The sequence below is a fragment of the Phyllobates terribilis genome, unplaced genomic scaffold (genome assembly GCF_046119375.1).
Source record: "Phyllobates terribilis strain yellow unplaced genomic scaffold, ASM4611937v1 Scaffold_9__5_contigs__length_417890890, whole genome shotgun sequence".
NCBI classification, from domain to species: domain Eukaryota; kingdom Metazoa; phylum Chordata; class Amphibia; order Anura; family Dendrobatidae; genus Phyllobates; species Phyllobates terribilis.
Window position 1 is genome coordinate 417,180,283 of NW_027362769.1, and position 20,892 is coordinate 417,201,174.

Here is a 20,892-nt window from a genome sequence, read left to right on the forward strand (position 1 = left end):
GCACCCTCCCCATTGAGGTGCAGCCCGTCCCTACGGTAGAGCCTGTAGCCGACCGCGAAGTCGGCCCAGTTCTCCATGAACTCAAACCCTTCTGCCTTGCACCAACTCTTTAGCCACTTATTCACCTCCCTAACCTCCCGTTGGCGCTCCTGTGTGGCTCGCGGGATTGGTAGTATTTCTGAGAAAACTACCTTGGAGGTCCTTGCCCTAAGCTTCCTACCTAGATCCCTGAAATCATTTTTAAGGACCCTCCATCTACCACTCACTTTGTCATTGGTGCCAATGTGGACCATGACCGCTGGGTCTTCGCCAGCCCCACCCAGTAACCTGTCAACCCGATCCGCGATGTGCCGGACTCGAGCGCCAGGGAGGCAGCACACCGTTCGGCGATCCCGGTCTTTGTGACAGATTGCCCTGTCTGTCCCCCTAATAATAGAGTCACCCACTACCAGGACCTGTCTAGCCTGCCCTACACTTCCCCCCTCCCCCTCATTACTGGAGCATACACTCCCCCGGCGGTCAGAGGATCTGTCGTGCTCCAATAATGCCAGCTCCCTGCCTGTTCAGCCTGCGCTTCCCCACTAAGCTCCACCCCCAGTGTTGACCCATTGAGTGTCTGCTCGGTGAGCAGCAAACTCCGTTCCATGTTGTCGATGCTCCTCAGTACCGCTATCTGAGCACTTAGATCCAGGATTTGGGCTTCCAAGTGCACGATATGCTCACATCTCTCGCAGCAGTATGGATCCCTGAGCGGTAGCTCAGGGAATGCATACATTGCGCAAGATGTACACTGCATGGCTCCGGCCAACATGGACGTCATTCTAAATATGGGGATACAGTCAGTATATATGTACAAGTACAAAACACAATTATTTATATATAGGTGTATGGACGGGGATCAATTAGGGATGTGCAAGTGTATCGATTAGATATCGGCGTGGGATCAGTTAAGTATGGACGGGGGATCAATTAAGTATCAATTAAGTATGGACGGGGGATCAGCTGAGTGGGTCAGGTGGATTAATTAAGTATGGACGGTGTGTCAATTAACTATGGACTGGGATCAATAAGTATGAACTGGGGAAATAATTAATTGTGGACTAGGGAATCAATCAATTAATTATGGACAGGGGGTTTAATTAAATAGGATGGGGGGTAAAGCAAATAAATAGGTATGGACGGTGGGTCAATTAACTAAGGACTGGGGATCAATAAGTATCAATAATATCAATAAATATGGACTGGGGAAATAATTAATTGTGGTCTGGGGAATCAATCAATTAATTATGGACAGGGGTTAATTAAATATGGTGGGGGATAAGGCAAATAGATAGGGACTGGGGATGAGTAAAAGTGGACAAGGGGAATCTATTAAATAGGACAAGGGGGATCACTCAATTATGGGCTGGGGGGGTCAATCATTTAAATGTGGTCAGGGGGATCACTTTAATATGGACGGGGGGTGGTCGGGGATCAATTAAATGAGGACAGGGGGGTCAATTTAATGTGGTCAGAGGGATCAGTTAAATATGGACGGGGGTGTTCAGGGGAATCAATTTAAATATGGACTGGGGTGATCAATTAAATATGGACGGGGGGGTAATCAATTAAATATGGACTAGGGAATACAATACAATTACAATACAGATACAAATACAATACAGTACAGTACACACTTGGGTTCAGTAGGGCCGCTTATCGCGGCCTCCTGCCCCTCACTCACCTCCTCTAGGGACGCTGCACGCTATCACAGCGCGCTTGTCCCTCCGGTCGCCTCTTACCGGTCCTCCTGATCACCTCCTGGTCACCACCACCTGGCACCCTCCGCTGGCCGGCACTGCACGCTGCCACAGCGCTCTCTTGCGCTCGTCCCTCCGGTCGCCTCCTACTGGTCCTCCCGGTCCGCTCGGTCACCTCCGCCTGGCTCTCCTCCCTTCCCAGGAATGAATACACAGGGACACACAGAGGGACCCACAGAGGATACACTGAGGGACACACAGAACACACAGAGGGACACACAGAGGGACACACAGAGGACCCACAGAGGCCACACAGAGGGACACTCAGAGGGACACACAGAGGATACACTGAGGGACACACAGAGGGACACACAGAGGACCCACAGAGGCCACACAGAGGGACACTCAGAGGGACACACAGAGGGACACGCAGAGGGACGCACAGAGACCACACAGAGGGACGCACAGAGGGACCCACACAGTGACACAGAGGGACACACAGAGAAACGCACAGAGGGACCCACAGAGGCCACACAGAGGGACACACAGAGGGACACACAGAGGGACACGCAGAGGGACGCACAGAGACCACACAGAGGGACGCACAGAGGGACACACAGAGGATACACTGAGGGACACACAGAACACACAGAGGGACACACAGAGGGACGCACAGAGGACCCACCGAGAACACATAGAGGGACACACAGAGGGACACACAGAGGACACACAGAGGATACACAGAGGGACACACAGAACACACAGAGGGACACACAGAGGGACACACAAAGGGACACACAGAGGGACACATAGAGGGACACACAGAGGGACACATAGATGGACACATAGAGGATGCATCGAGAAGACACAGAGGGACCCACAGAGGATACACTGAGGGACACACAGAACACACAGAGGGACACACAGAGGGACACACAGAGGGACACACAGAGAACACACAGAGAGCACACAGACGGACACACAGAGTGACACACAGAGTGACACACAGAGGGACACAGAGTACATAGTCCTCCATACAGTATTATAGGAACCACATAGTCATCCATACAGAATAATGGGCCCCACATAGTCCTCCATACAGAATAATGGACCCACATAGTCATCCATACAGTATAATGGCCCCACATAGTCTTCCATACAGTATAATGGCCCCACATAGTCCTCCATACAGTATAATGGCCCCACATAGTCCTCCATACAGTAAATGGGCCCACATAATCCTTCATACAGTATAATGGTCCCCACATAGTCCTCCATACAGTATAACGGCCCCACATAATCCTCCATACAGTATAATGGGCCCACATAATCCTCCATACAGTATAATGGGCCCCACATAGTCCTCCATACAGTATAATGGCCCCACATAGTCCACCATACAGAATAATGGGCCTCACATAGTCCTCCATACAGAATAATGGGCCTCACATAGTCATCCATACAGAATAATAGGCCCCACATAGTCCTCCATACAGAAAAATGGGCCTCACATAGTTCTCCATACAGAATAATGGCTCCATATGTAACATCCCTGGCGGCGTGCTTGCATGGCTTACCACCTCCCACCATGCAAGACCGCAATCTTACCTATCAGGCCGGGCTGCACACTTTGCTTTAGTGCCTGCTGTTTGTATGTCTCTTGTCTGCTGGCTTAGGGCGGCGACGCTGTTGCTTCCTGATTCTTAAAGCTACAGTGTGCACAGTCCTAATGTGTCCCCAGCCTATTGCTGTGAGTCACTGGATACTTAAACCCCCTCCACCCAGTAGGAGGGGCCTGAGCAACACCTTCCTTCAGTTTGTGCCTTGCAACTGAGGTGCCAGGTCTTGTCCTGTATTTTGTCTGTTTCCGCCACCTTGGGGGCTGAGTACCCAGGCCTGTTACCTGTATCTATGACTCCTAGTCTGTTTCCGCCACCCTGGGGGCTGTATACCCAGGTCCGTTATCTGTACCTGTGACTCCTAAGTCTGTTTCTGCCTCCCTGGGGGCTGAGTTCCCAGGCTCGTTCCTGTACCTTGTTCCTGTCTGAACAGTGTTCTAGCCCTTTACTTCTTTGTCTCTATGTCCGTACCTTCCCTTTTCCTGCAGTGTCTGAACCTGCACCTAACTCCTACTCGTTGTCTCTGTACTTCTGTTTGCTCTGCTCTGCTTGCTCACCGCACCTGCGGTTTCGCTCTGCTCTGCTTGCTCACTGCACATGCGGTTTCGCTCTACTCTGCTTGCTCACCGCACCTGCGGTTTCGCTCTACTCTGCTTGCTCAACGCACCTGCGGTTTCGCTCTGCTCTGCTTGCTCACCGCACCTGCGGTTTCGCTCTGCTCTGCTTGCTCACCGCACCTGCGGTTTCGCTCTGCTCTGCTTGCTCACCGCACCTGCGGTTTCGCGCTGCTCTGCTTGCTTACCGCACCTGCGGTTTCGCTCTGCTCTGCTTGCTCACCGCACCTGCGGTTTCGCTCTGCTTTGCTTGCTCACCGCACCTGCGGTTTCGCTCTGCTCCGCTTGTCCTCCGCACCTGCGGTTTCGCTCTGCTCCGCTTGTCCTCCGCACCTGCGGTTCTGCTCTGCTTGTCCACCGCACCTGCGGCTCTGTTCCTGTATCCTAGTCTGTACTGGTCCCTATCCAGCCTGCGCTCCTACCTGCCAGTACCCCCCTGTCTGCACGCCAGCCGTGCCTGCCAGTACCCCCCTGTCTGCACGCCAGCCGTGCCTGCCAGTACCCCCCGGTCTGCACACCAGCCGTGCTTGCCAGTACCCACCTGTCTGCATACCAGCCGTGCCTGCCAATACCCACCTATCTGTATGCCAGCCTAACCTGCCTGTTCCTGCATTCCCCGGTGTGGGTCAACGGCTGTGACCGGGGTCTGACCTGGAGTAGCACCTGGTCCCTCTGCTCAGTTCCTCCTTGGTTCACGGAGTCGATTGAGCCGCCGTGTGACTTTGGTCGGACCGGGTTGATACTTAGTTATGCCCCTCCAGGCACTCCTCGGTTCATGGTCCAGTGGGATACTAATCACGCTCACGCCAGTCTGCCCGGGTGTGTGCGTAACACCATATAGTTTTCCATACATAATAATGGGCCCCACATAATCCTCCATACAGTATAATGGGTCCACATAGTTCCCCATACAGTATAACGGCCCCACATAGTCCTCCATACAGTATAATGGGCTCCACATAGTTCTCCATATAGTATAATGGCCTCACATAGTGCGCCATACAGTATAATGGCCTCAAATAGTCCTCCATACAGTATAATGGCCCTACATAGTCCTCCATACAGTATAACGGCCCCACATAGTCCTCCATACAGTATAATTGGCTCCACATAATTCTCCATATAGTATAATGGGCCCCATATAGTGTTCCATACAGTATAATGGCTCCACATAGTCCTCCATACAGCATAATGGCCCACATATTCCCCCATACAGTATAATGGGCCCACTTAATCCTCCATACAGTATATTGGGCCCACATAGTTCTCCATACAGTATAATCACCCCACATAGTCCTCCATACAGTATAATGACCCCACATAATCCTCCATACAGTATAATGGCCCCACATAGTCCTCCATACAGTATAATGGCTCCACATAGTCCTCCATACAGTGTAATGGGCCCCACATAGTCCTCCATACAGTATTATGGCCCCACATAGTGCTCTATACAGTATAATGGGCCCAACATAGTCCTCCATACAGTATTATAGGTACCACACAGTCCTCCATACAGTATTATGGGCATTACAAAGTCCTCCATACAGTATAATGGGCCCTCATAGTCCTCAATACAGAATATAGGCCCCACATAGTCCGCTATACAGTATAATGGGCCCACATAGTCCTCCTACTAAGGGGCCCATATAGTCCTCCATACAGTATAATGGCCCCAAATAGTCCTCCATACAGTATAATGGGCCCACATAGTCCTCCATACAGTATCATGGGCCTCACATAGTCCTCCATACAGTTTCATGGGCCCCACATAGTCCTCCATACAGTATTATGGGCACCACACAGTCCTCCAAACAGGATTATAGGTACCACTTAGTCCTCCATACAGGATTATAGGTACAACATAGTCCTCCATAGAGTATAATGGGCCCCACATAGTCCTCCATACAGTATAATGGCTCCACATAGTCCTCCATACAGGATTATAGGTACAACATAGTCCTCCTTACAGTATAATAGCCCCATATATAGCTCCATTCAGTATAATGGGCCCCATATAGTCATCCATACAGTATAATGGCCCCACATAATCCTCCATACAGTATAATGGCCCCACATAGTCCTCCATACAGTATAATGGCTCCACATAGTCCTCCATACAGTATTATGGGCACTACATAGTCCTCCATACAGTATAATGTGTCCCATATATTGCTCCATTCAGTATAATGGGCCCCACATAGTCCTCAATACGGAATAATGGGCCCACACAGTCCTCCATACAGTATAATGGCCCCACATAGTCCTCAATACAGAATAATGGGCCCCACATAGTCCTCCATACAGTATAATGGGCCCCACATAGTCCTCCATACAGAATAATGGGCCCACACAGTCCTCCATACAGAATAATAGCCCCACATAGTCCTCCATACAGAATAATGGGCCCCACATAGTCCTCCATACAGTATAATGGGCCCCACATAGTCCTCCATACAGTATAATGGGCCCCACGTAGTCCTCCATACAGTATAATGGGCCCCACATAGTCCTGCATACAGTATAATGGGCCCCACATAGTAATCCATACAGTATAATGGGCCCCACATAATCCTCCATACAGTATTATGACCCCCATATAGTGCGCCATACAGTATAATGGGCCCCACATAGACCTCCACACAGTATAATGGGCCCCACGTAGTCCTCCGTACAGTATAATGGCCCCATATAGTCCTCCATACAGTGTAATGGGCCCCACATAGTCCTCCATACAGTATAATGGGCCCACTTTATCCTCCATACAGTATATTGGGCCCACTTAGTTCTCCATACAGTATAATCACCCAACATAGTCCTCCATACAGTTTAATGGCCCCACACAGTCCTCCATACAGTATAATGGGCCCCACATAGTCCTCCATACAGTATTATGGCCCCACATAGTGCTCTATACAGTATAATGGGCCCAACATAGTCCTCCATACAGTATTATGGGCACCACACGGTCCTCCATACAGTATTATGGGCACTACACAGTCCTCCATACAGTATAATGGGCCCTCATAGTCCTCAATACAGAATATAGGCCCCATATAGTCCACCATACAGTATAATGGGCCCACATAGTCCTCCATACAGAATAATGGGCCCATATAGTCCTCCATACAGTATAATGGGCCCACGCAGTCCTCCATACAGCATAATGGCCCCATACAGTTCTCCATACAGTATAATGGCCCTACATAGTCCTCCATACAGTATATTGGGCCCACATAGTCCTCCATACAGAATAATGGGCCCCACATAGTCCTCCATACAGTGTAATGGGCCCCACACAGTCTTCCATACAGTATAATGGCCCCACATAGTCCTCCATACAGTATAATGGGCCCGCATAGTCCTCCATACAGTATAATAGTCCCACTTAGTCCTCCATACAGAATAATGGGCCCCACATAGTCCTCCATACAGTATAATGGGCCCACATAGTCCTCCATACAGTATTATGGCCCCACATAGTGCTCCATACAGTATCATGGGCCCCACATAGTCCTCCATACAGTATTATGGGCCCCACAAAGTCCTCCACACAGTATAATGGGCTCCACATAGTCCTTCATACAATGTAATGGGCCCCACATAGTCCTCCATGCAGTATTATGGCCCCACATAGTGCTCCATACAGTATAATGGGCCCCACATAGTCCTTCATACAGCATTATGGGCACCACACAGTCCTCCATACAGTATAATGGGCCCACATTGCCCTCCATACAGTATAATGGCCCCACATAGTCCGCCATACAGTATAATGGGCCCACATAGTCCTCCATACAGAATAATGGGCCCATATAGTCCTCCATACAGTATAATGGGCCCACACAATCCTCCATACAGTATAATGGCCCCACATAGTCCTCCATACAGAATAATGGCCCTACATAGTCCTCCATACAGTACATTGGGCCCACATAGTCCTCCATGCAAAATAATGAGCCCCACATAGTCCTCCATACAGTATAATGGGCCCCACATAATCCTCCATACAGTATTATGACCCCACATAGTGCTCCATACAGTATCATGGGCCCCACATAGTCCTCCATACAGTATTATGGGCAACACGCAGTCCTCCACACAGTATAATGGGCCCACATAGCCCTCCATACAGTATTATCGACCCACATAGTGCTCCATACAGTATCATGGGCCCCACATAGTCCTCCATACAGTATAATGGGTCCACACAGTCCTCCATACAGTATAATGGCCCCACATAGTCCTCCATACAGAATAATGGCCCCCCATAGTCCTCCATACAGTATATTGGGCCCACATAGTCCTCCATGCAGAATAATGGGCCCTACATAGTCCTCCATACAGTATAATGGGCCCCACATAATCCTCCATACAGTATTATGACTCCACATAGTGCTCCATACAGTATCATGAGCCCCACATAGTCCTCCATACAGTATAATGGGCCCCACATAGTCCTCCATGCAGAGTAATGGGCCCTACATAGTCCTCCATACAGTATTATGGGCACCACACAGTCCTCCATACAGGATTATAGGTACAGCTTTGTCCTCCATACAGTATTATGGGCACCACACAGTCCTCCATACAGTATAATGGCTCCACATGGTCCTCCATACAGTATTATGGGTACCACATAGATTTCCGTAGAGTATAATGGCCCCATATATAGCTCCATTCAGTATAATGGGCCCCATATAGTCCTCCATACAGCGTAAAGGCCCCACATAGTCCTCTATGCAGTATAATGGCTCCACATAGTCCTCCATACAGAATTATGGGCACTACATAGTCCTCCATACAATATAATGTGTCCCATATATTGCTCCATTCAGTATAATGGGCCCCACATAGTCCTCCATACAGAATAATGAGCCCACACAGTCCTCCATACAGTATAATGGCCCCACATAGTCCTCCATACAGAATAATGGCCCCACATGGTCCTCCATACAGAATAATGGGCCCCACATAGTCCTCCATACAGTATAATGGGCCCCACATAGTCCTCCATACAGTATAATGGGCCCCACATAGTCCGCCATACAGTATAATGGGCCCCACATAGTGCTCCACGCAGTATAATGGGCCCCACATAGTCCTCCATTCAGTATAATGGGCCCCACATAGTCCTCCATACAGTATAATGGCCCAACATAGTCCTCCATACAGAATAATGGCCCAACATAGTCCTCCATACAGAATAATGGCCCAACATATTCCTCCTTAAAGAATAATGGCCCCACATAGTCCTCCATACAAAATAATGGGCCCCACATTGTCCTCCATACAGTATAATGGGCCCCACATAGTCCTCCGTACAATATAATGGGCCCCACAAAGTCCTCCATACAGTATTATGGGGCCCATATAGTCCTCCATACAGTATAATGGTCCCACATAGTCCTCCATACAGTATAATGGCCCCACATAGTCCTCCATACAGTATAATGGCCCCACATAGTCCTCCATACAGTATCATGGGCCCCACATAGTCCTCCATACAGTATCATGGGCCCCACATAGTCCTCCATATAGTATTATGGGCCTCACATAGTCCTCCATACAGTATTATGGGCACCACACAGTTCTCCATACAGGATTATAGGTACCACTTAGTCCTCCATACAGGATTATAGGTACAACATAGTCCTCCATACAGTATAATGGGCCCCACATAGTCCTCCATACAGTATAATGGCTCCACATAGTCCTCCATACAGTATTATGGGTAACACATAGCTTTCCATACAGTATAATGGGCCCCACATAGTCCTCCATACAGAATAATGGGCCCACACAGTCCTTCATACAGTATAATGGCCTCACATAGTCCTCCATACAGAATAATGGCCCCACATAGTCCTCCATACAGAATAATGGGCCCCACATAGTCCTCCATACAGTATAATGGGCCCCACATAGTCCTCCATACTGTATAATGGGCCCCACATAGTTCTCCATACAGTATAATGGGCCCCACATAGTGCTCCATACAGTATAATGGGCCCCACATAGTCCTCCATACAGTATAATGGGCCCCACATTGTCCTCCATACAGTATAATGGGCCCCACATAGTCCTCCATACAGTATAATGGGCCCCACATAGTCCTCCATACAGTATAATGGGCCCCACATAGTCCTCCATACAGTATAATGGGCCCCACAAAGTCCTCCACACAGTATAATGGGCCCCACATAGTCCTCCATACAGTGCAATGGGCCCCACATAGTCCTCCATACAGTATTATGGCCCCACATAGTGCTCCATACAGTATAATGGGCCCCACATAGTCCTCCATACTGTATTATGGGCACCACACAGTCCTCCATACAGTATAATGGGCCCACATTGCCCTCCATACAGTATAATGGCCCAACATATTCCGCCATACTGTATAATGTGCCCACATAGTCCTCCATACAGTATAATGGGCCCACATAGTCCTCCATACAGAATAATGGGCCCATATAGTCCTCCATACAGTATAATGGGCCCACACAGTCCTCCATACAGTATAATGGCCCAACATAGTCATCCATACAGAATAATGGCCCCACATAGTCCTGCATACAGTATATTTGGCCCACATAGTCCTCCATGCAGAATAATTGGCCCCACATAGTCCTCCATACAGTAAAATGGGCCCCACATAATCCTCCATACAGTATTATGACCCCACATAGTGCTCTATACAGTATCATGGGCCCCACATAGTCCTCCATACAGTATTATGGGCAACACACAGTCCTCCACACAGTATAATGGGCCCCACATAGTCCTGTATACAGTATAATGGCCTCACATAGTCCTCCATACAGTATAATGCACCCCACATAGTCCTCCATACAGTGTAATGGGCCCCACATATTCCTCCATACAGTATTATGGCCCCACATAGTCCTCCTCCATACAGTATAATGGGCACCACATAGTCCTCCATACAGTATAATGGCCCCACAAAGTCCTCCATACAGTATAATGGCCCCACATAGTCCTCCATACTGTATAATGGGCCCACATAGTCCTCCATACAGTATATTGGGCCCACATAGTCCTCCATGCAGAATAATGGGCCCCACATAGTCCTCCATACAGTATAATGGGCCCCACATAATCCTCCATACAGTATAATGGCCCCAAATAGTGCTCCATACAGTATAATGGTCCCCACATTGTCCTCCATACAGTATAATGGGCCCCACACAGTCCTCCATACAGTATAATGGGCCCATATAGTCCTCCATACAGTATTATGGGCACCACACAGTCCTCCATACAGTATTATGGGCACCACATTGCCCTTTATACAGTATAATGGCCCCACATAGTCCGCCATACAGTATAATGGGCCCACCTAGTCCTCCATACAGAATAATGGGCCCATATAGTCCTCCATACAGTATAATGGGCCCACACAGTCCTCCATACCGTATAATGTCCCCACATAGTCCTCCGTACAGTATATTGGGCCCACATAGTCCTCCATGCAGAATAATGGGCCCCACATAATCCTCCATCCAGTATTATGACCCCACATAGTGCTCCATACAGTATCATGGGCCCCACATAGTCCTCCATACAGTATTATTGGCAACACACAGTCCTCCACACAGTATATTGGGCCTCACATAGTCCTCTATACAGTAGAATGCGCCCCACATAGTCCTCCATACAGTGTAATGGGCCCCACATAGTCCTCCATACAGTATTATGGGCCCACTTAGTCCTCCATACAGTGTAATGGGCCCACCTAGTCCTCCATACAGAATGGGCCCATATAGTCCTCCACACAGTATAATGGTCCCACATAGTCCTCCATACAGTATAATGGCCCCACATAGTCCTCCATACAGTATAATGGCCCCACATAGTCCTCCATACAGTGTCATGGGCCCCACATAGTCCTCCATACAGTATCATGGGCCCCACATAGTCCTCCATATAGTATTATGGGCCTCACATAGTCCTCCATACAGTGTTATGGGCACCACACAGTTCTCCATACAGGATTATAGGTACCACTTAGTCCTCCATACAGGATTATAGGTACAACATAGTCCTCCATACAGTATAATGGGCCCCACATAGTCCTACATACAGTATAATAGCTCCACATAGTCCTCCATACAGTATTATGGGTACCACATAGCTTTCCATACAGTATAATGAGCCCCACATAGTCGTCCATACAGAATAATGGGCCCACACAGTCCTTCATACAGTATAATGGCCCCACATAGTCCTCCATACAGAATAATGGCCCCACATAGTCCTCCATACAGAATAGTGGGCCCCACATAGTCCTCCATACAGTATAATGGGCTCCACATAATCCTCCATACAGTATTATGACCCCACATAGTCCTCCATACAGTATAATGGCCCCACATAGTGCTCCATACAGTATTATGGGCCCTACATAGTCCTCCATACAGTATCATGGGCCCTACATAGTTCTCCATACAGTATTATGGGCACCCATGTCTTCCACACAGTATAATGGGCCCCACATAGTATTATGTATAACCTGGAGTCTTCTATTCCTTTAATAGGAAAGTGAAGCTCAGTTGATGTTACGTTTTCTTTCTGAGAGAAAATAGATGCAAAATAGGAATTAAAAAGTTCTGCCTTCTCAACATCCTTTCTTACCATTTCACCATTTTCATCCTGTAAAAATCCTATAGCATCTTTGACTTTTCTTTTACTTTTGACATACCCCTAAAATCCTATTTTATTGCTTTTGACACCTCTGGCAAGCCTTAATTCATTGTCAGCTTTAGCTAACCTGATACGTGCCCTACAGGTTCTGCAGACTGCATTATAATATTCTTTAGATATGCCTCCCTCTTTCTATTTGATAAACATTTCTTTCTTTCTTTTTAGCATGTGTTTAAGTTCTGTGGTCATACATCCTGGTTTCCTTAAATGCTTCCCATTCTTCCTACTTTTCGGGATTGTTAACGATTGTGCTTTGAGAATCTCATTTTTAAAAATTTCCCATCCTTTCTGGACATTTTTGTCCTTAAGGACATCCAGCCATTGGATCCCTCCTATTCTCTTTCTGAGTCTCTTAAAATCTGCCTTTCTGAAATCTAACCTTGAAGTTTGAGTCTTCACATGTCTTCCTCCTCTAGTTATCCAAAATTCTATAATAGCATGATCGCTGCCTCCTAGGGTCCCAGACACTTTTACCTCCTCTACCATTTCCTCCCCGTTTATAAGGATTAGATCCAAAGTAGCAGATCCCCTTATTCTCTTTTCTACCTTTTGGAAGATAAAGTTGTCAGCAAGAGAGGATAAGAATTTGCTTGACCTGTTAGCTTTACTTGCGAGAGATTCCCAACAAATGTCTGGATAGTTGAAATCTCCCATGACCACTACGTCATATTTTTTGGAGAACTTGGTCATTTGATACATAAAGAGTTCATCCATATCTTCAGCTTGCCCAGGTTGCCTGTAGTAAATGCCTACAATGGTGTCCTTTCCACTGTTCTCTCCTTGTATTCTTACCCAGACAGTTCCCACAGAACTCCCAGTCTCTGAAGCCTCAATCTCTGTGCAGATATTCGCTTTCCTAACATACAATGCGACACCTCCTCCTCGTTTATAACGTCTGTTTCTTGCAGATAAGTTGTATCCTTGTAGCCTTGTATTCCAATCATGTGTATCGTCCCACCAAGTTTCAGTGATCCCAATGACATCATATATGCCTTTTCCTGCGTTAGTAGTTCCAATTCTCCTTGTTTGTTGCCCATGCTTTGTACATTTGTATAAAAACATTTTAGTTTGTGATTGGTTTCTCTTCCTCCCATATTTTTATTATTTAGATTTTTTTGTCTTTGTTCTTCCTTTCCACTTCCAGTAGCAGAGATCTCAATAGTATAGTCAGCTGTATGGCTTTTTTTGGCCTTTTGCTTCCCTTCCCACATTGTTCTAGTTTAAAGCTCTCCTGATGAGTGTAGCAAGGCGACTTCCAAATACACGTTTTCCAGTCTTCGTAATGTGCACCCAATCTCTAGCAAGTAGTCCATCATATAGGTAATTCATTCCGTGATCCAGAAATACAAATCCTTGTTGACGGCACCATCGACATAGCCAGTTGTTCACCTGTAGAATCTTATTCCACCTCATTGTTCCATGGCCATCCACTGGGAGGATGGATGAGAAGACCACCTGCGCTCCCAATTCTTTCACTTTCTTGCCTAAGTCTTCAAAGTCACTGCAGATGGTTTCCAGGTCCTTTCTTGCGGTGTCATTTGTCCCCACATGTATTAGCAGGAATGGGTAGTGATCTGTAGGTCTGAAGAGTCTTGATATCCTGTCAGACACATCTGTAATTTTTGCTCCTGGAAAACAGCACATTTCTCTTGAGGTTATGTCTGGTCTGCAGATAGCGGCCTCTGTTCCTCTCGGCAGGGAATCCCCCATGACCACAACTCTCCATTTTTTCTTCACAACATTTTTCTTTCTCCATCCAGAAGGATTCTGAGGGCTTACAAGGTTCTTCATTGTGGGCAGAGTCTTATCTTGCTGTATTTCTTCGTGGCTCTCCTGCGTGAGAGCCTGGTACTGGTTCCTGAGCAGTATGGGTGCTGACTGCCTCTCGATCCTCCTGCTTCTGTGGGTCACAGGCTTCCATTCCTCTGTTTCCTCAGGTGCAGAGAGAATTTCTTCTCTTTCTGAATCATGAAGAGATAATTCTGCTCTGTCTAAGAACTCTTCACCTTCCTTAATGATTTTCAAGGTAGTTAACCTCTCTTCTAGATTTCGCAACTTTTCCTCCAACAGGGACACAAGCTGCATTTCTGGCATGTGAAGTTTGGCTTTTCCACTGGCAAGTCTGTGAACATGTAGCAGGATATGCAGCTCACCAAATGGCTTCCATGTTCTTATTGTTGATATGTTATGAAAACAGTGAAAAATGCTCCCGAATGCCGACGCGCGGTTCACCGATGTCCTCCTTTCAGCTCCAACGGCCAAAATCCAGTGTTCTTTGAGCTCGCGGAGACTCTTCACTTATCCCAAAATGCAGTGGGAATATGGAAATTATCTCCTCAGGACTCTCCCCCTGGTTTTCAAAAGTCATTCTGCCAGGTACTTCACTCACAAAGAAAACCAAAGTGGTTTTCTGGTCTCCAGAGGCACCAGGGGCCTTTGACTAACCATTACTAGTCCATCTAAATCCTGAACTCCCGATTGTTGTAGTAGATGCCTCGGACTCTGGGGTGGGAGTCATTTTGTCACAGTGGGTTGGAGACAAGATGCAGCATCATCCATGTGCATTCCTTTCTCGTACCATGTCATCTGCAGAAAAGAACGATGACATTGGAAATAAAGAACTTTTAGCTATGAAAGTCACCGTCTTCAAATGGAGGCATCTTTTGGAAACGGCCAATCATCCAGTGACTGTCCTTTGTGACGAATTCATACGTACAGCTAAGAGGTTGCCTGCAAGACAAGCACTCTAGGCCTTATTTTTCTGCAGGTTTAATTTTGTAATCTCTTATCGGCCTGGTTCAAGAAACGGCAAGGCTGCCGCTCTGTCCAGGATATCTACGGAACCTCAGGAGAGGTCCAACACTGGCTATACCATTCTTCGTCCAAAAAATTTCTTGGGAATACTGGACGCTAAAGAGTTTTTTACAAAAATTTAAGATGGATACCAAACTGACTTTTTTTCTTAACCATCCTTCGAAAGATGTTGATCTTTCTTTTAAGAAGGGGTTTTGGATGCAGAAGCACCAAATATATGTTTCTGAATCTGAAATACACATACATTTACAAGTCAACACAAACACGATAGGGTATTTCTCTTGGCTTAACAAATCTAGACGTCTGGCTGATTAAGATAAGAAGCTGTTTGGTCACAGGTGGCATCACTGGTTAGCTCTTTATCTTCATGTTACATTCATGAGGAATACCGCTATTTTGTTTAGAAGCAGCACATGCTCCAATATGTGCATGGACACAATGTAGCACATAACATGGCATACATGGCATAATATAACTAATGACTATGCACAGCACTATGTGACCAGGAGAAGGACACTGTACTTCCTTCTCTAAGTATTTTAGCCCTAATTTTACCCGGTTTCTCCATGTTTACACCACAGCTTCTGGTACATGCCACACTATATCAGTGATGCAGCCAAGTGTTCCCGGCACACCTTACAAGTGTTACAATGCTTCCGCCTGATGTCTACAAGTCATCTGTTTAGGTTTCTTTAGCCGCAGTGATTTTGCTTTATTGATGCCGCTATATGTACCACTGATTGACAATGTCTATAGGGGGAGTTCTGGGACTGTTTTTTGTGGATACATCTGATTATCTTTGCATCTTCACAAAAGTCACCAGTTTTCGATGTTTAAAAAGTGTTTGCCTTTACTATGTCATGCAGGGTTTCATGAAAAGGACAATGTTCCCTACTGCTCGTATGATTATTACCATCTCTTTGGAACTGTTTGTGCCGGTTGTTCTGAACCGGTGAAGGAAAGTTACATATCAGCTTTAAACGGATTATGGCATCCTCAGTGTTTTGTGTGCCATGTGAGTATGCCAGAATGAACATAGTAAGGAATATGTTTGCCCATACATACTGCAGCAATGGTTTGTGTGCCATTTACTAGTGTGCCGTGTGCCGTGGGTCAGCGCCTGCTGGCTTCATGACAGTAAATCGCTGTAGCAGGAGAATTGATGCAGCATTCACTTCTTAGTATCTTAAACGATATAGATTACATATAAGAGGAAGCAAAATCCATCAACCACGTCCTAGCTTCCGCGATCATATGAGACTGGCCACTCCACCCTATTCACACCCATTCTCGTCTCTGGAAGCTAAGATGTAGTTGATGCTACTTTGTTTTCTCCATATAAGTAATCCATACCCAGGGGCGTACATTGGAATCATGGAGCCCTATAGCAGAAGTTCTAATTGCCCCCCCCCCCAAAAAAAATTTAAATAATTGTCAGGGTCACAGAAGAGCAGACGCAGACGCCAGCACAGGGTCCCCCACTCCATCGGGGTATCTCTCCTGCACCCCCCGCTCTGCTGTTTGATTGCCGCCACCGCCCAACGGCATTGTGTTCAGGCATGGCCGTGCACTGTACGGCTGTGTCTTGTAGTAATGACACGGCAGGGAAGACACAAGCACAATTAAGCAGTGTCGCCCCTGCCATCATTATCATTACTACAAGACACAGCCGCACAGTGCGCGGTCATGCCTGAACACAGTGCCGGCGGGCGGTGGCGGCAATCAAACAGCGGCGGGGGTGTGCAGAAGGGGAGCGACTTCTATGGGGCCCCCCCGGCTCACGGGCCCCATAGCAGTCGTGTGGTCTGCCACCATTGGCGGTACGCCACTGTCCATACCATTGAACTTATTAAGAATTGAGTTTCATTTATTCTGGTAGTGGATTGGGATGTTAACCAAGACCATGTTTACCACAAACAAGATGTTTGGAAGACTCCCAATTGGATTATATTGTTATTAAGTAAATCACTATGAGGTTTCTCTGCAGGATCATGTGCAGCACAGCATGCGACATTTGTATTCTTCATTTGCACAGAAAATGCATGCTGATGATTTTATTTTCATCTGATTTCATTAACCCCTGAGAGTCATTATTGGCCACTTCATGAGCTTCTCATCAACTCCCGTCCATGTGTTTCAGGCAGACGCTCCTGCTAGAAAACCAACCCTGGCTTGTAAAGTTGCTTTTCTTATGTTTTCATTTAATTCCTAATTCTCTTCAGGGAACCTAGCCCTTGTTTTTCTCTTTCTTAAATATACTTGACCTCCGTGTCTTGCTTGTTTGTTACAGGTCTGTCGCAGCCCATTCGTGAATGGAAGTTTCTTTGAAAATGATGGCCTTCCACTGTGTGAGACCCATTACCACTCTTGTCGAGGGTCTCTCTGCGCCGGGTGTGATCAGCCTATAACTGGCAGATGTGTCACTGCAATGGGGCGAAAGTTTCACCCACAGCATCTGAGTTGTACTTTTTGCCTACGGCAACTTAACAAAGGCACCTTCCGAGAACAAGAAGGCAAACCATATTGTCAGGCTTGTTTTGTCCGCTTGTATGGATAGGAATTTATTCTGTAAATTAAGGTGTATTCATGTACCTGTGATGAATGATTATATATCAAGTCTGTGATAGACATTGCACTTATGGTAATGAAATAGTTAGTCCTGGTATCCATACTTGTTTAACCTTTTTCGAACACTTTTTCCAGTTTTCACCAACTTTAAGAACATTCATAGACTTATATCTATAGCGAACTGTCATGCAAAGAAACTTCCACTGATTCACACTTATTTTTCCTGTAATGCCGCACAAAAATGGAATAAATTGTATTCAATTAGAAATTGTGTGATGCTTGTGACTTTCAAAAGTGAAATGTTTACATTACTGTTATGGAAATCTGTATTTCCTAGCAAAGATCTGTTGTTTTGCAGGTTATTTGAATATATAGGAGATTTATTTAGAGTAAAAGGTACAATTAAAAAGATTTATCTAAAGATAAGATATGAAGAAACCCCTAAGAATATACAGTTAGGTCCATATATATTTGGACAGAGAGAACATTTTTCTAATTTTGGTTCTAGACATTACCACAATGAATTTAAAACAAAACAATTCAGATGCAGTTGAAGTTCGGACTTTCAGCTTTCATTTGAGGGTATCCACATTAAAATTAGATGAAGGGTTTAGGCGTTTCAGCTCCTTAACATGTGCCACCCTGTTTTTAAAGGGACCAAAAGTAATTGGACAATTGACTCCAAGGCTATTTCATGGACAGGTGTGGGCAATCCCTTCGTTATGTCATTCTCAATTCAGCAGATAAAAGGCCTGGAGTTGATTTGAGGTGTGGTGCTTGCATTTGAAAGGTTTTGCTGTGAAATAAACATGCGGTCAAAGGAGTTCTCCATGCAGGTGAAACAAGCCATCCTTAAGCTGCAAAAACAGAAAAAACTCATCCGAGAAATTGCTACAATATTAGGAGTGGCAAAATCTACAGTTTGGTACATCCTGAGAAAGAAAGAAAGCACTGGTGAACTCATCAATGCAAAAAGACCTGGGCGCCCACGGAAGACAACAGTGGTGGATGATCGCAGAACAATCTCCATGGTGAAGAGAAACCCCTTCACAACAGCCAACCAAGTGAACAACACTCTCCAGGAGGTAGGCGTATCAATATCCAAATCTACCATAAAGAGCAGACTGCATGAAAGTAACTACAGAGGGTTCACTGCACGGTGCAAGAAAACTCATAAGCATCAAGAAGAAAGAGGCTAGACTGGACTTTGCTAAAAAACATCTAAAAAAGCCAGCACAGTTCTGGAAGAACATTCTTTGAACAGATGAAACCAAGATCAACCTCTACCAGAATGATGGAAAGAGAAAAGTATAGCGAAGGCGTGGTACAATTCATGATTAGTGTTGAGCCACCCCTGTAGTGTTCGAGTTCGGTTCGGTTCGTCGAACACCCGTATGTTCGCCTAACTGTTCGTCGAACTGTTCGTTGAACATCTTCGAACACCGTTAAAACCAATGGCAGGCAAACAAAGACGCATAGAAACACATAGAAAACACATAGAAAACACTTCAAAGGTGTCCAAAAGCTGACAAACTGCTCAGAAGACACAAATAACACATGGAAAAGTGACAAGTACATATAGTCATGCGAAAAGAAAAGAGGTGGAGGAGTAAAAGGAGGGGTAGACACAGATATAGGCATGTCATGCCCTTCTAAAATCCAAAAAGTGAGAAGCCGACACGGCCAGTCCGCTCCTGCCGGTGCGACCTCCGAGTCGCCGGGTTTGTGCCAGAGCTGCGGTGGACCCTGACGGCCAGCCCCCCTCTCCCAATACTGGTGCCTGTCCGCTGGTGGGTCGAGCGAGCCCCCCTGTGGTGGAGGAAGGTCTAATATTTTAAATTTAAATTGTCTCTCTAATTTGAATGAGTACACTTTAAATCCTTTTACAAGGATCTATTGGAGGGCAAGTCTCATGCCAGCAGCCGCGGGAATTCCAGCTCCAATAGCGTCCACTAAAGCTGCTGCAGTTAAAAAGCTTTTATAAGGATGGAGCTTGGCGGTCCACCGCAAGGCGTCCTGCCGCCAGTCCCAGCCCCTGTGCCTTGGGGTGCCTCCCCGATGCTCTTCACTGAATGTCCTGGGGGCCCGAACCATTTCCTTTGAAAAAATTAAGTGTCCAAACTACAGGTGGTGTAGCTTGCTTAACAGGTGGGATAATCCGCTGACTAGCAGACACTGCTACTAGGCCCAAAGTATTTCCTGGGCTAGATGCAGTTAAAAATTTGTAATTAGATACTCTCGTTGGATGCAGAGAAAGCATTCCATAGAGTCTCCTGGCACGCCATATATTATTCTCTTAAAAAGCTTGGGGTAGGGGTCTAGGGGACCCTTTTATAGCCAAAATCATGGCCCTGTATCGCAATCCGTCAGCTAGGCTGAAGATAAGTGGAACATTATCATCACCTTTCATAATCACCAATGGGACAAGGCAGGGATGTCCTCTATCTGTCTATGTCCTCTTATACATCCTAGTGATGGAGCACCTGCTCTCATCAATTCACGATAACCCCAATATTAGGGGGATTGAGGTGGGAGGCACCGAGTACAAGTGCTCTGCATTTGCTGATGATGTCCTAGTATATATCACTCAACCACATACAGTTATATGAAAAAGTTTGGGCACCCCTATTAATCTTAAGCTTAATGTTTTATAAAAATTGGTGTTTTTGCAACAACTATTTCAGTTTGATATATGTAATAACTGTTGGACACAGTAATGTTTCCGCCTTGAAATGAGGTTTATTGTACTAACAGAAAATGTGCAATCTGCATTCAAACAAAATTTGACAGGTGCATAAGTATGGGCACCCT

General features: G+C 46.3%; 1 protein-coding gene across 2 annotated transcripts in view; it reads left to right on the plus strand.

The window, feature by feature from the left end:
- The window catches only part of TGFB1I1 (transforming growth factor beta 1 induced transcript 1), a 367,808-nt gene extending 349,459 nt beyond the window's left edge, over positions 1-18,349 (plus strand). For both annotated transcript variants that reach the window (XM_073649072.1, XM_073649073.1), the window contains exons 11-12: positions 16,380-16,528; positions 17,804-18,349. In XM_073649072.1, the coding sequence (XP_073505173.1) occupies positions 16,380-16,528; positions 17,804-18,070 (416 nt within the window). In that variant the 3' untranslated portion in view covers positions 18,071-18,349. The remainder of the gene's footprint in view (positions 1-16,379; positions 16,529-17,803) is intronic.
- Positions 18,350-20,892: the final 2,543 nt, after the last annotated feature.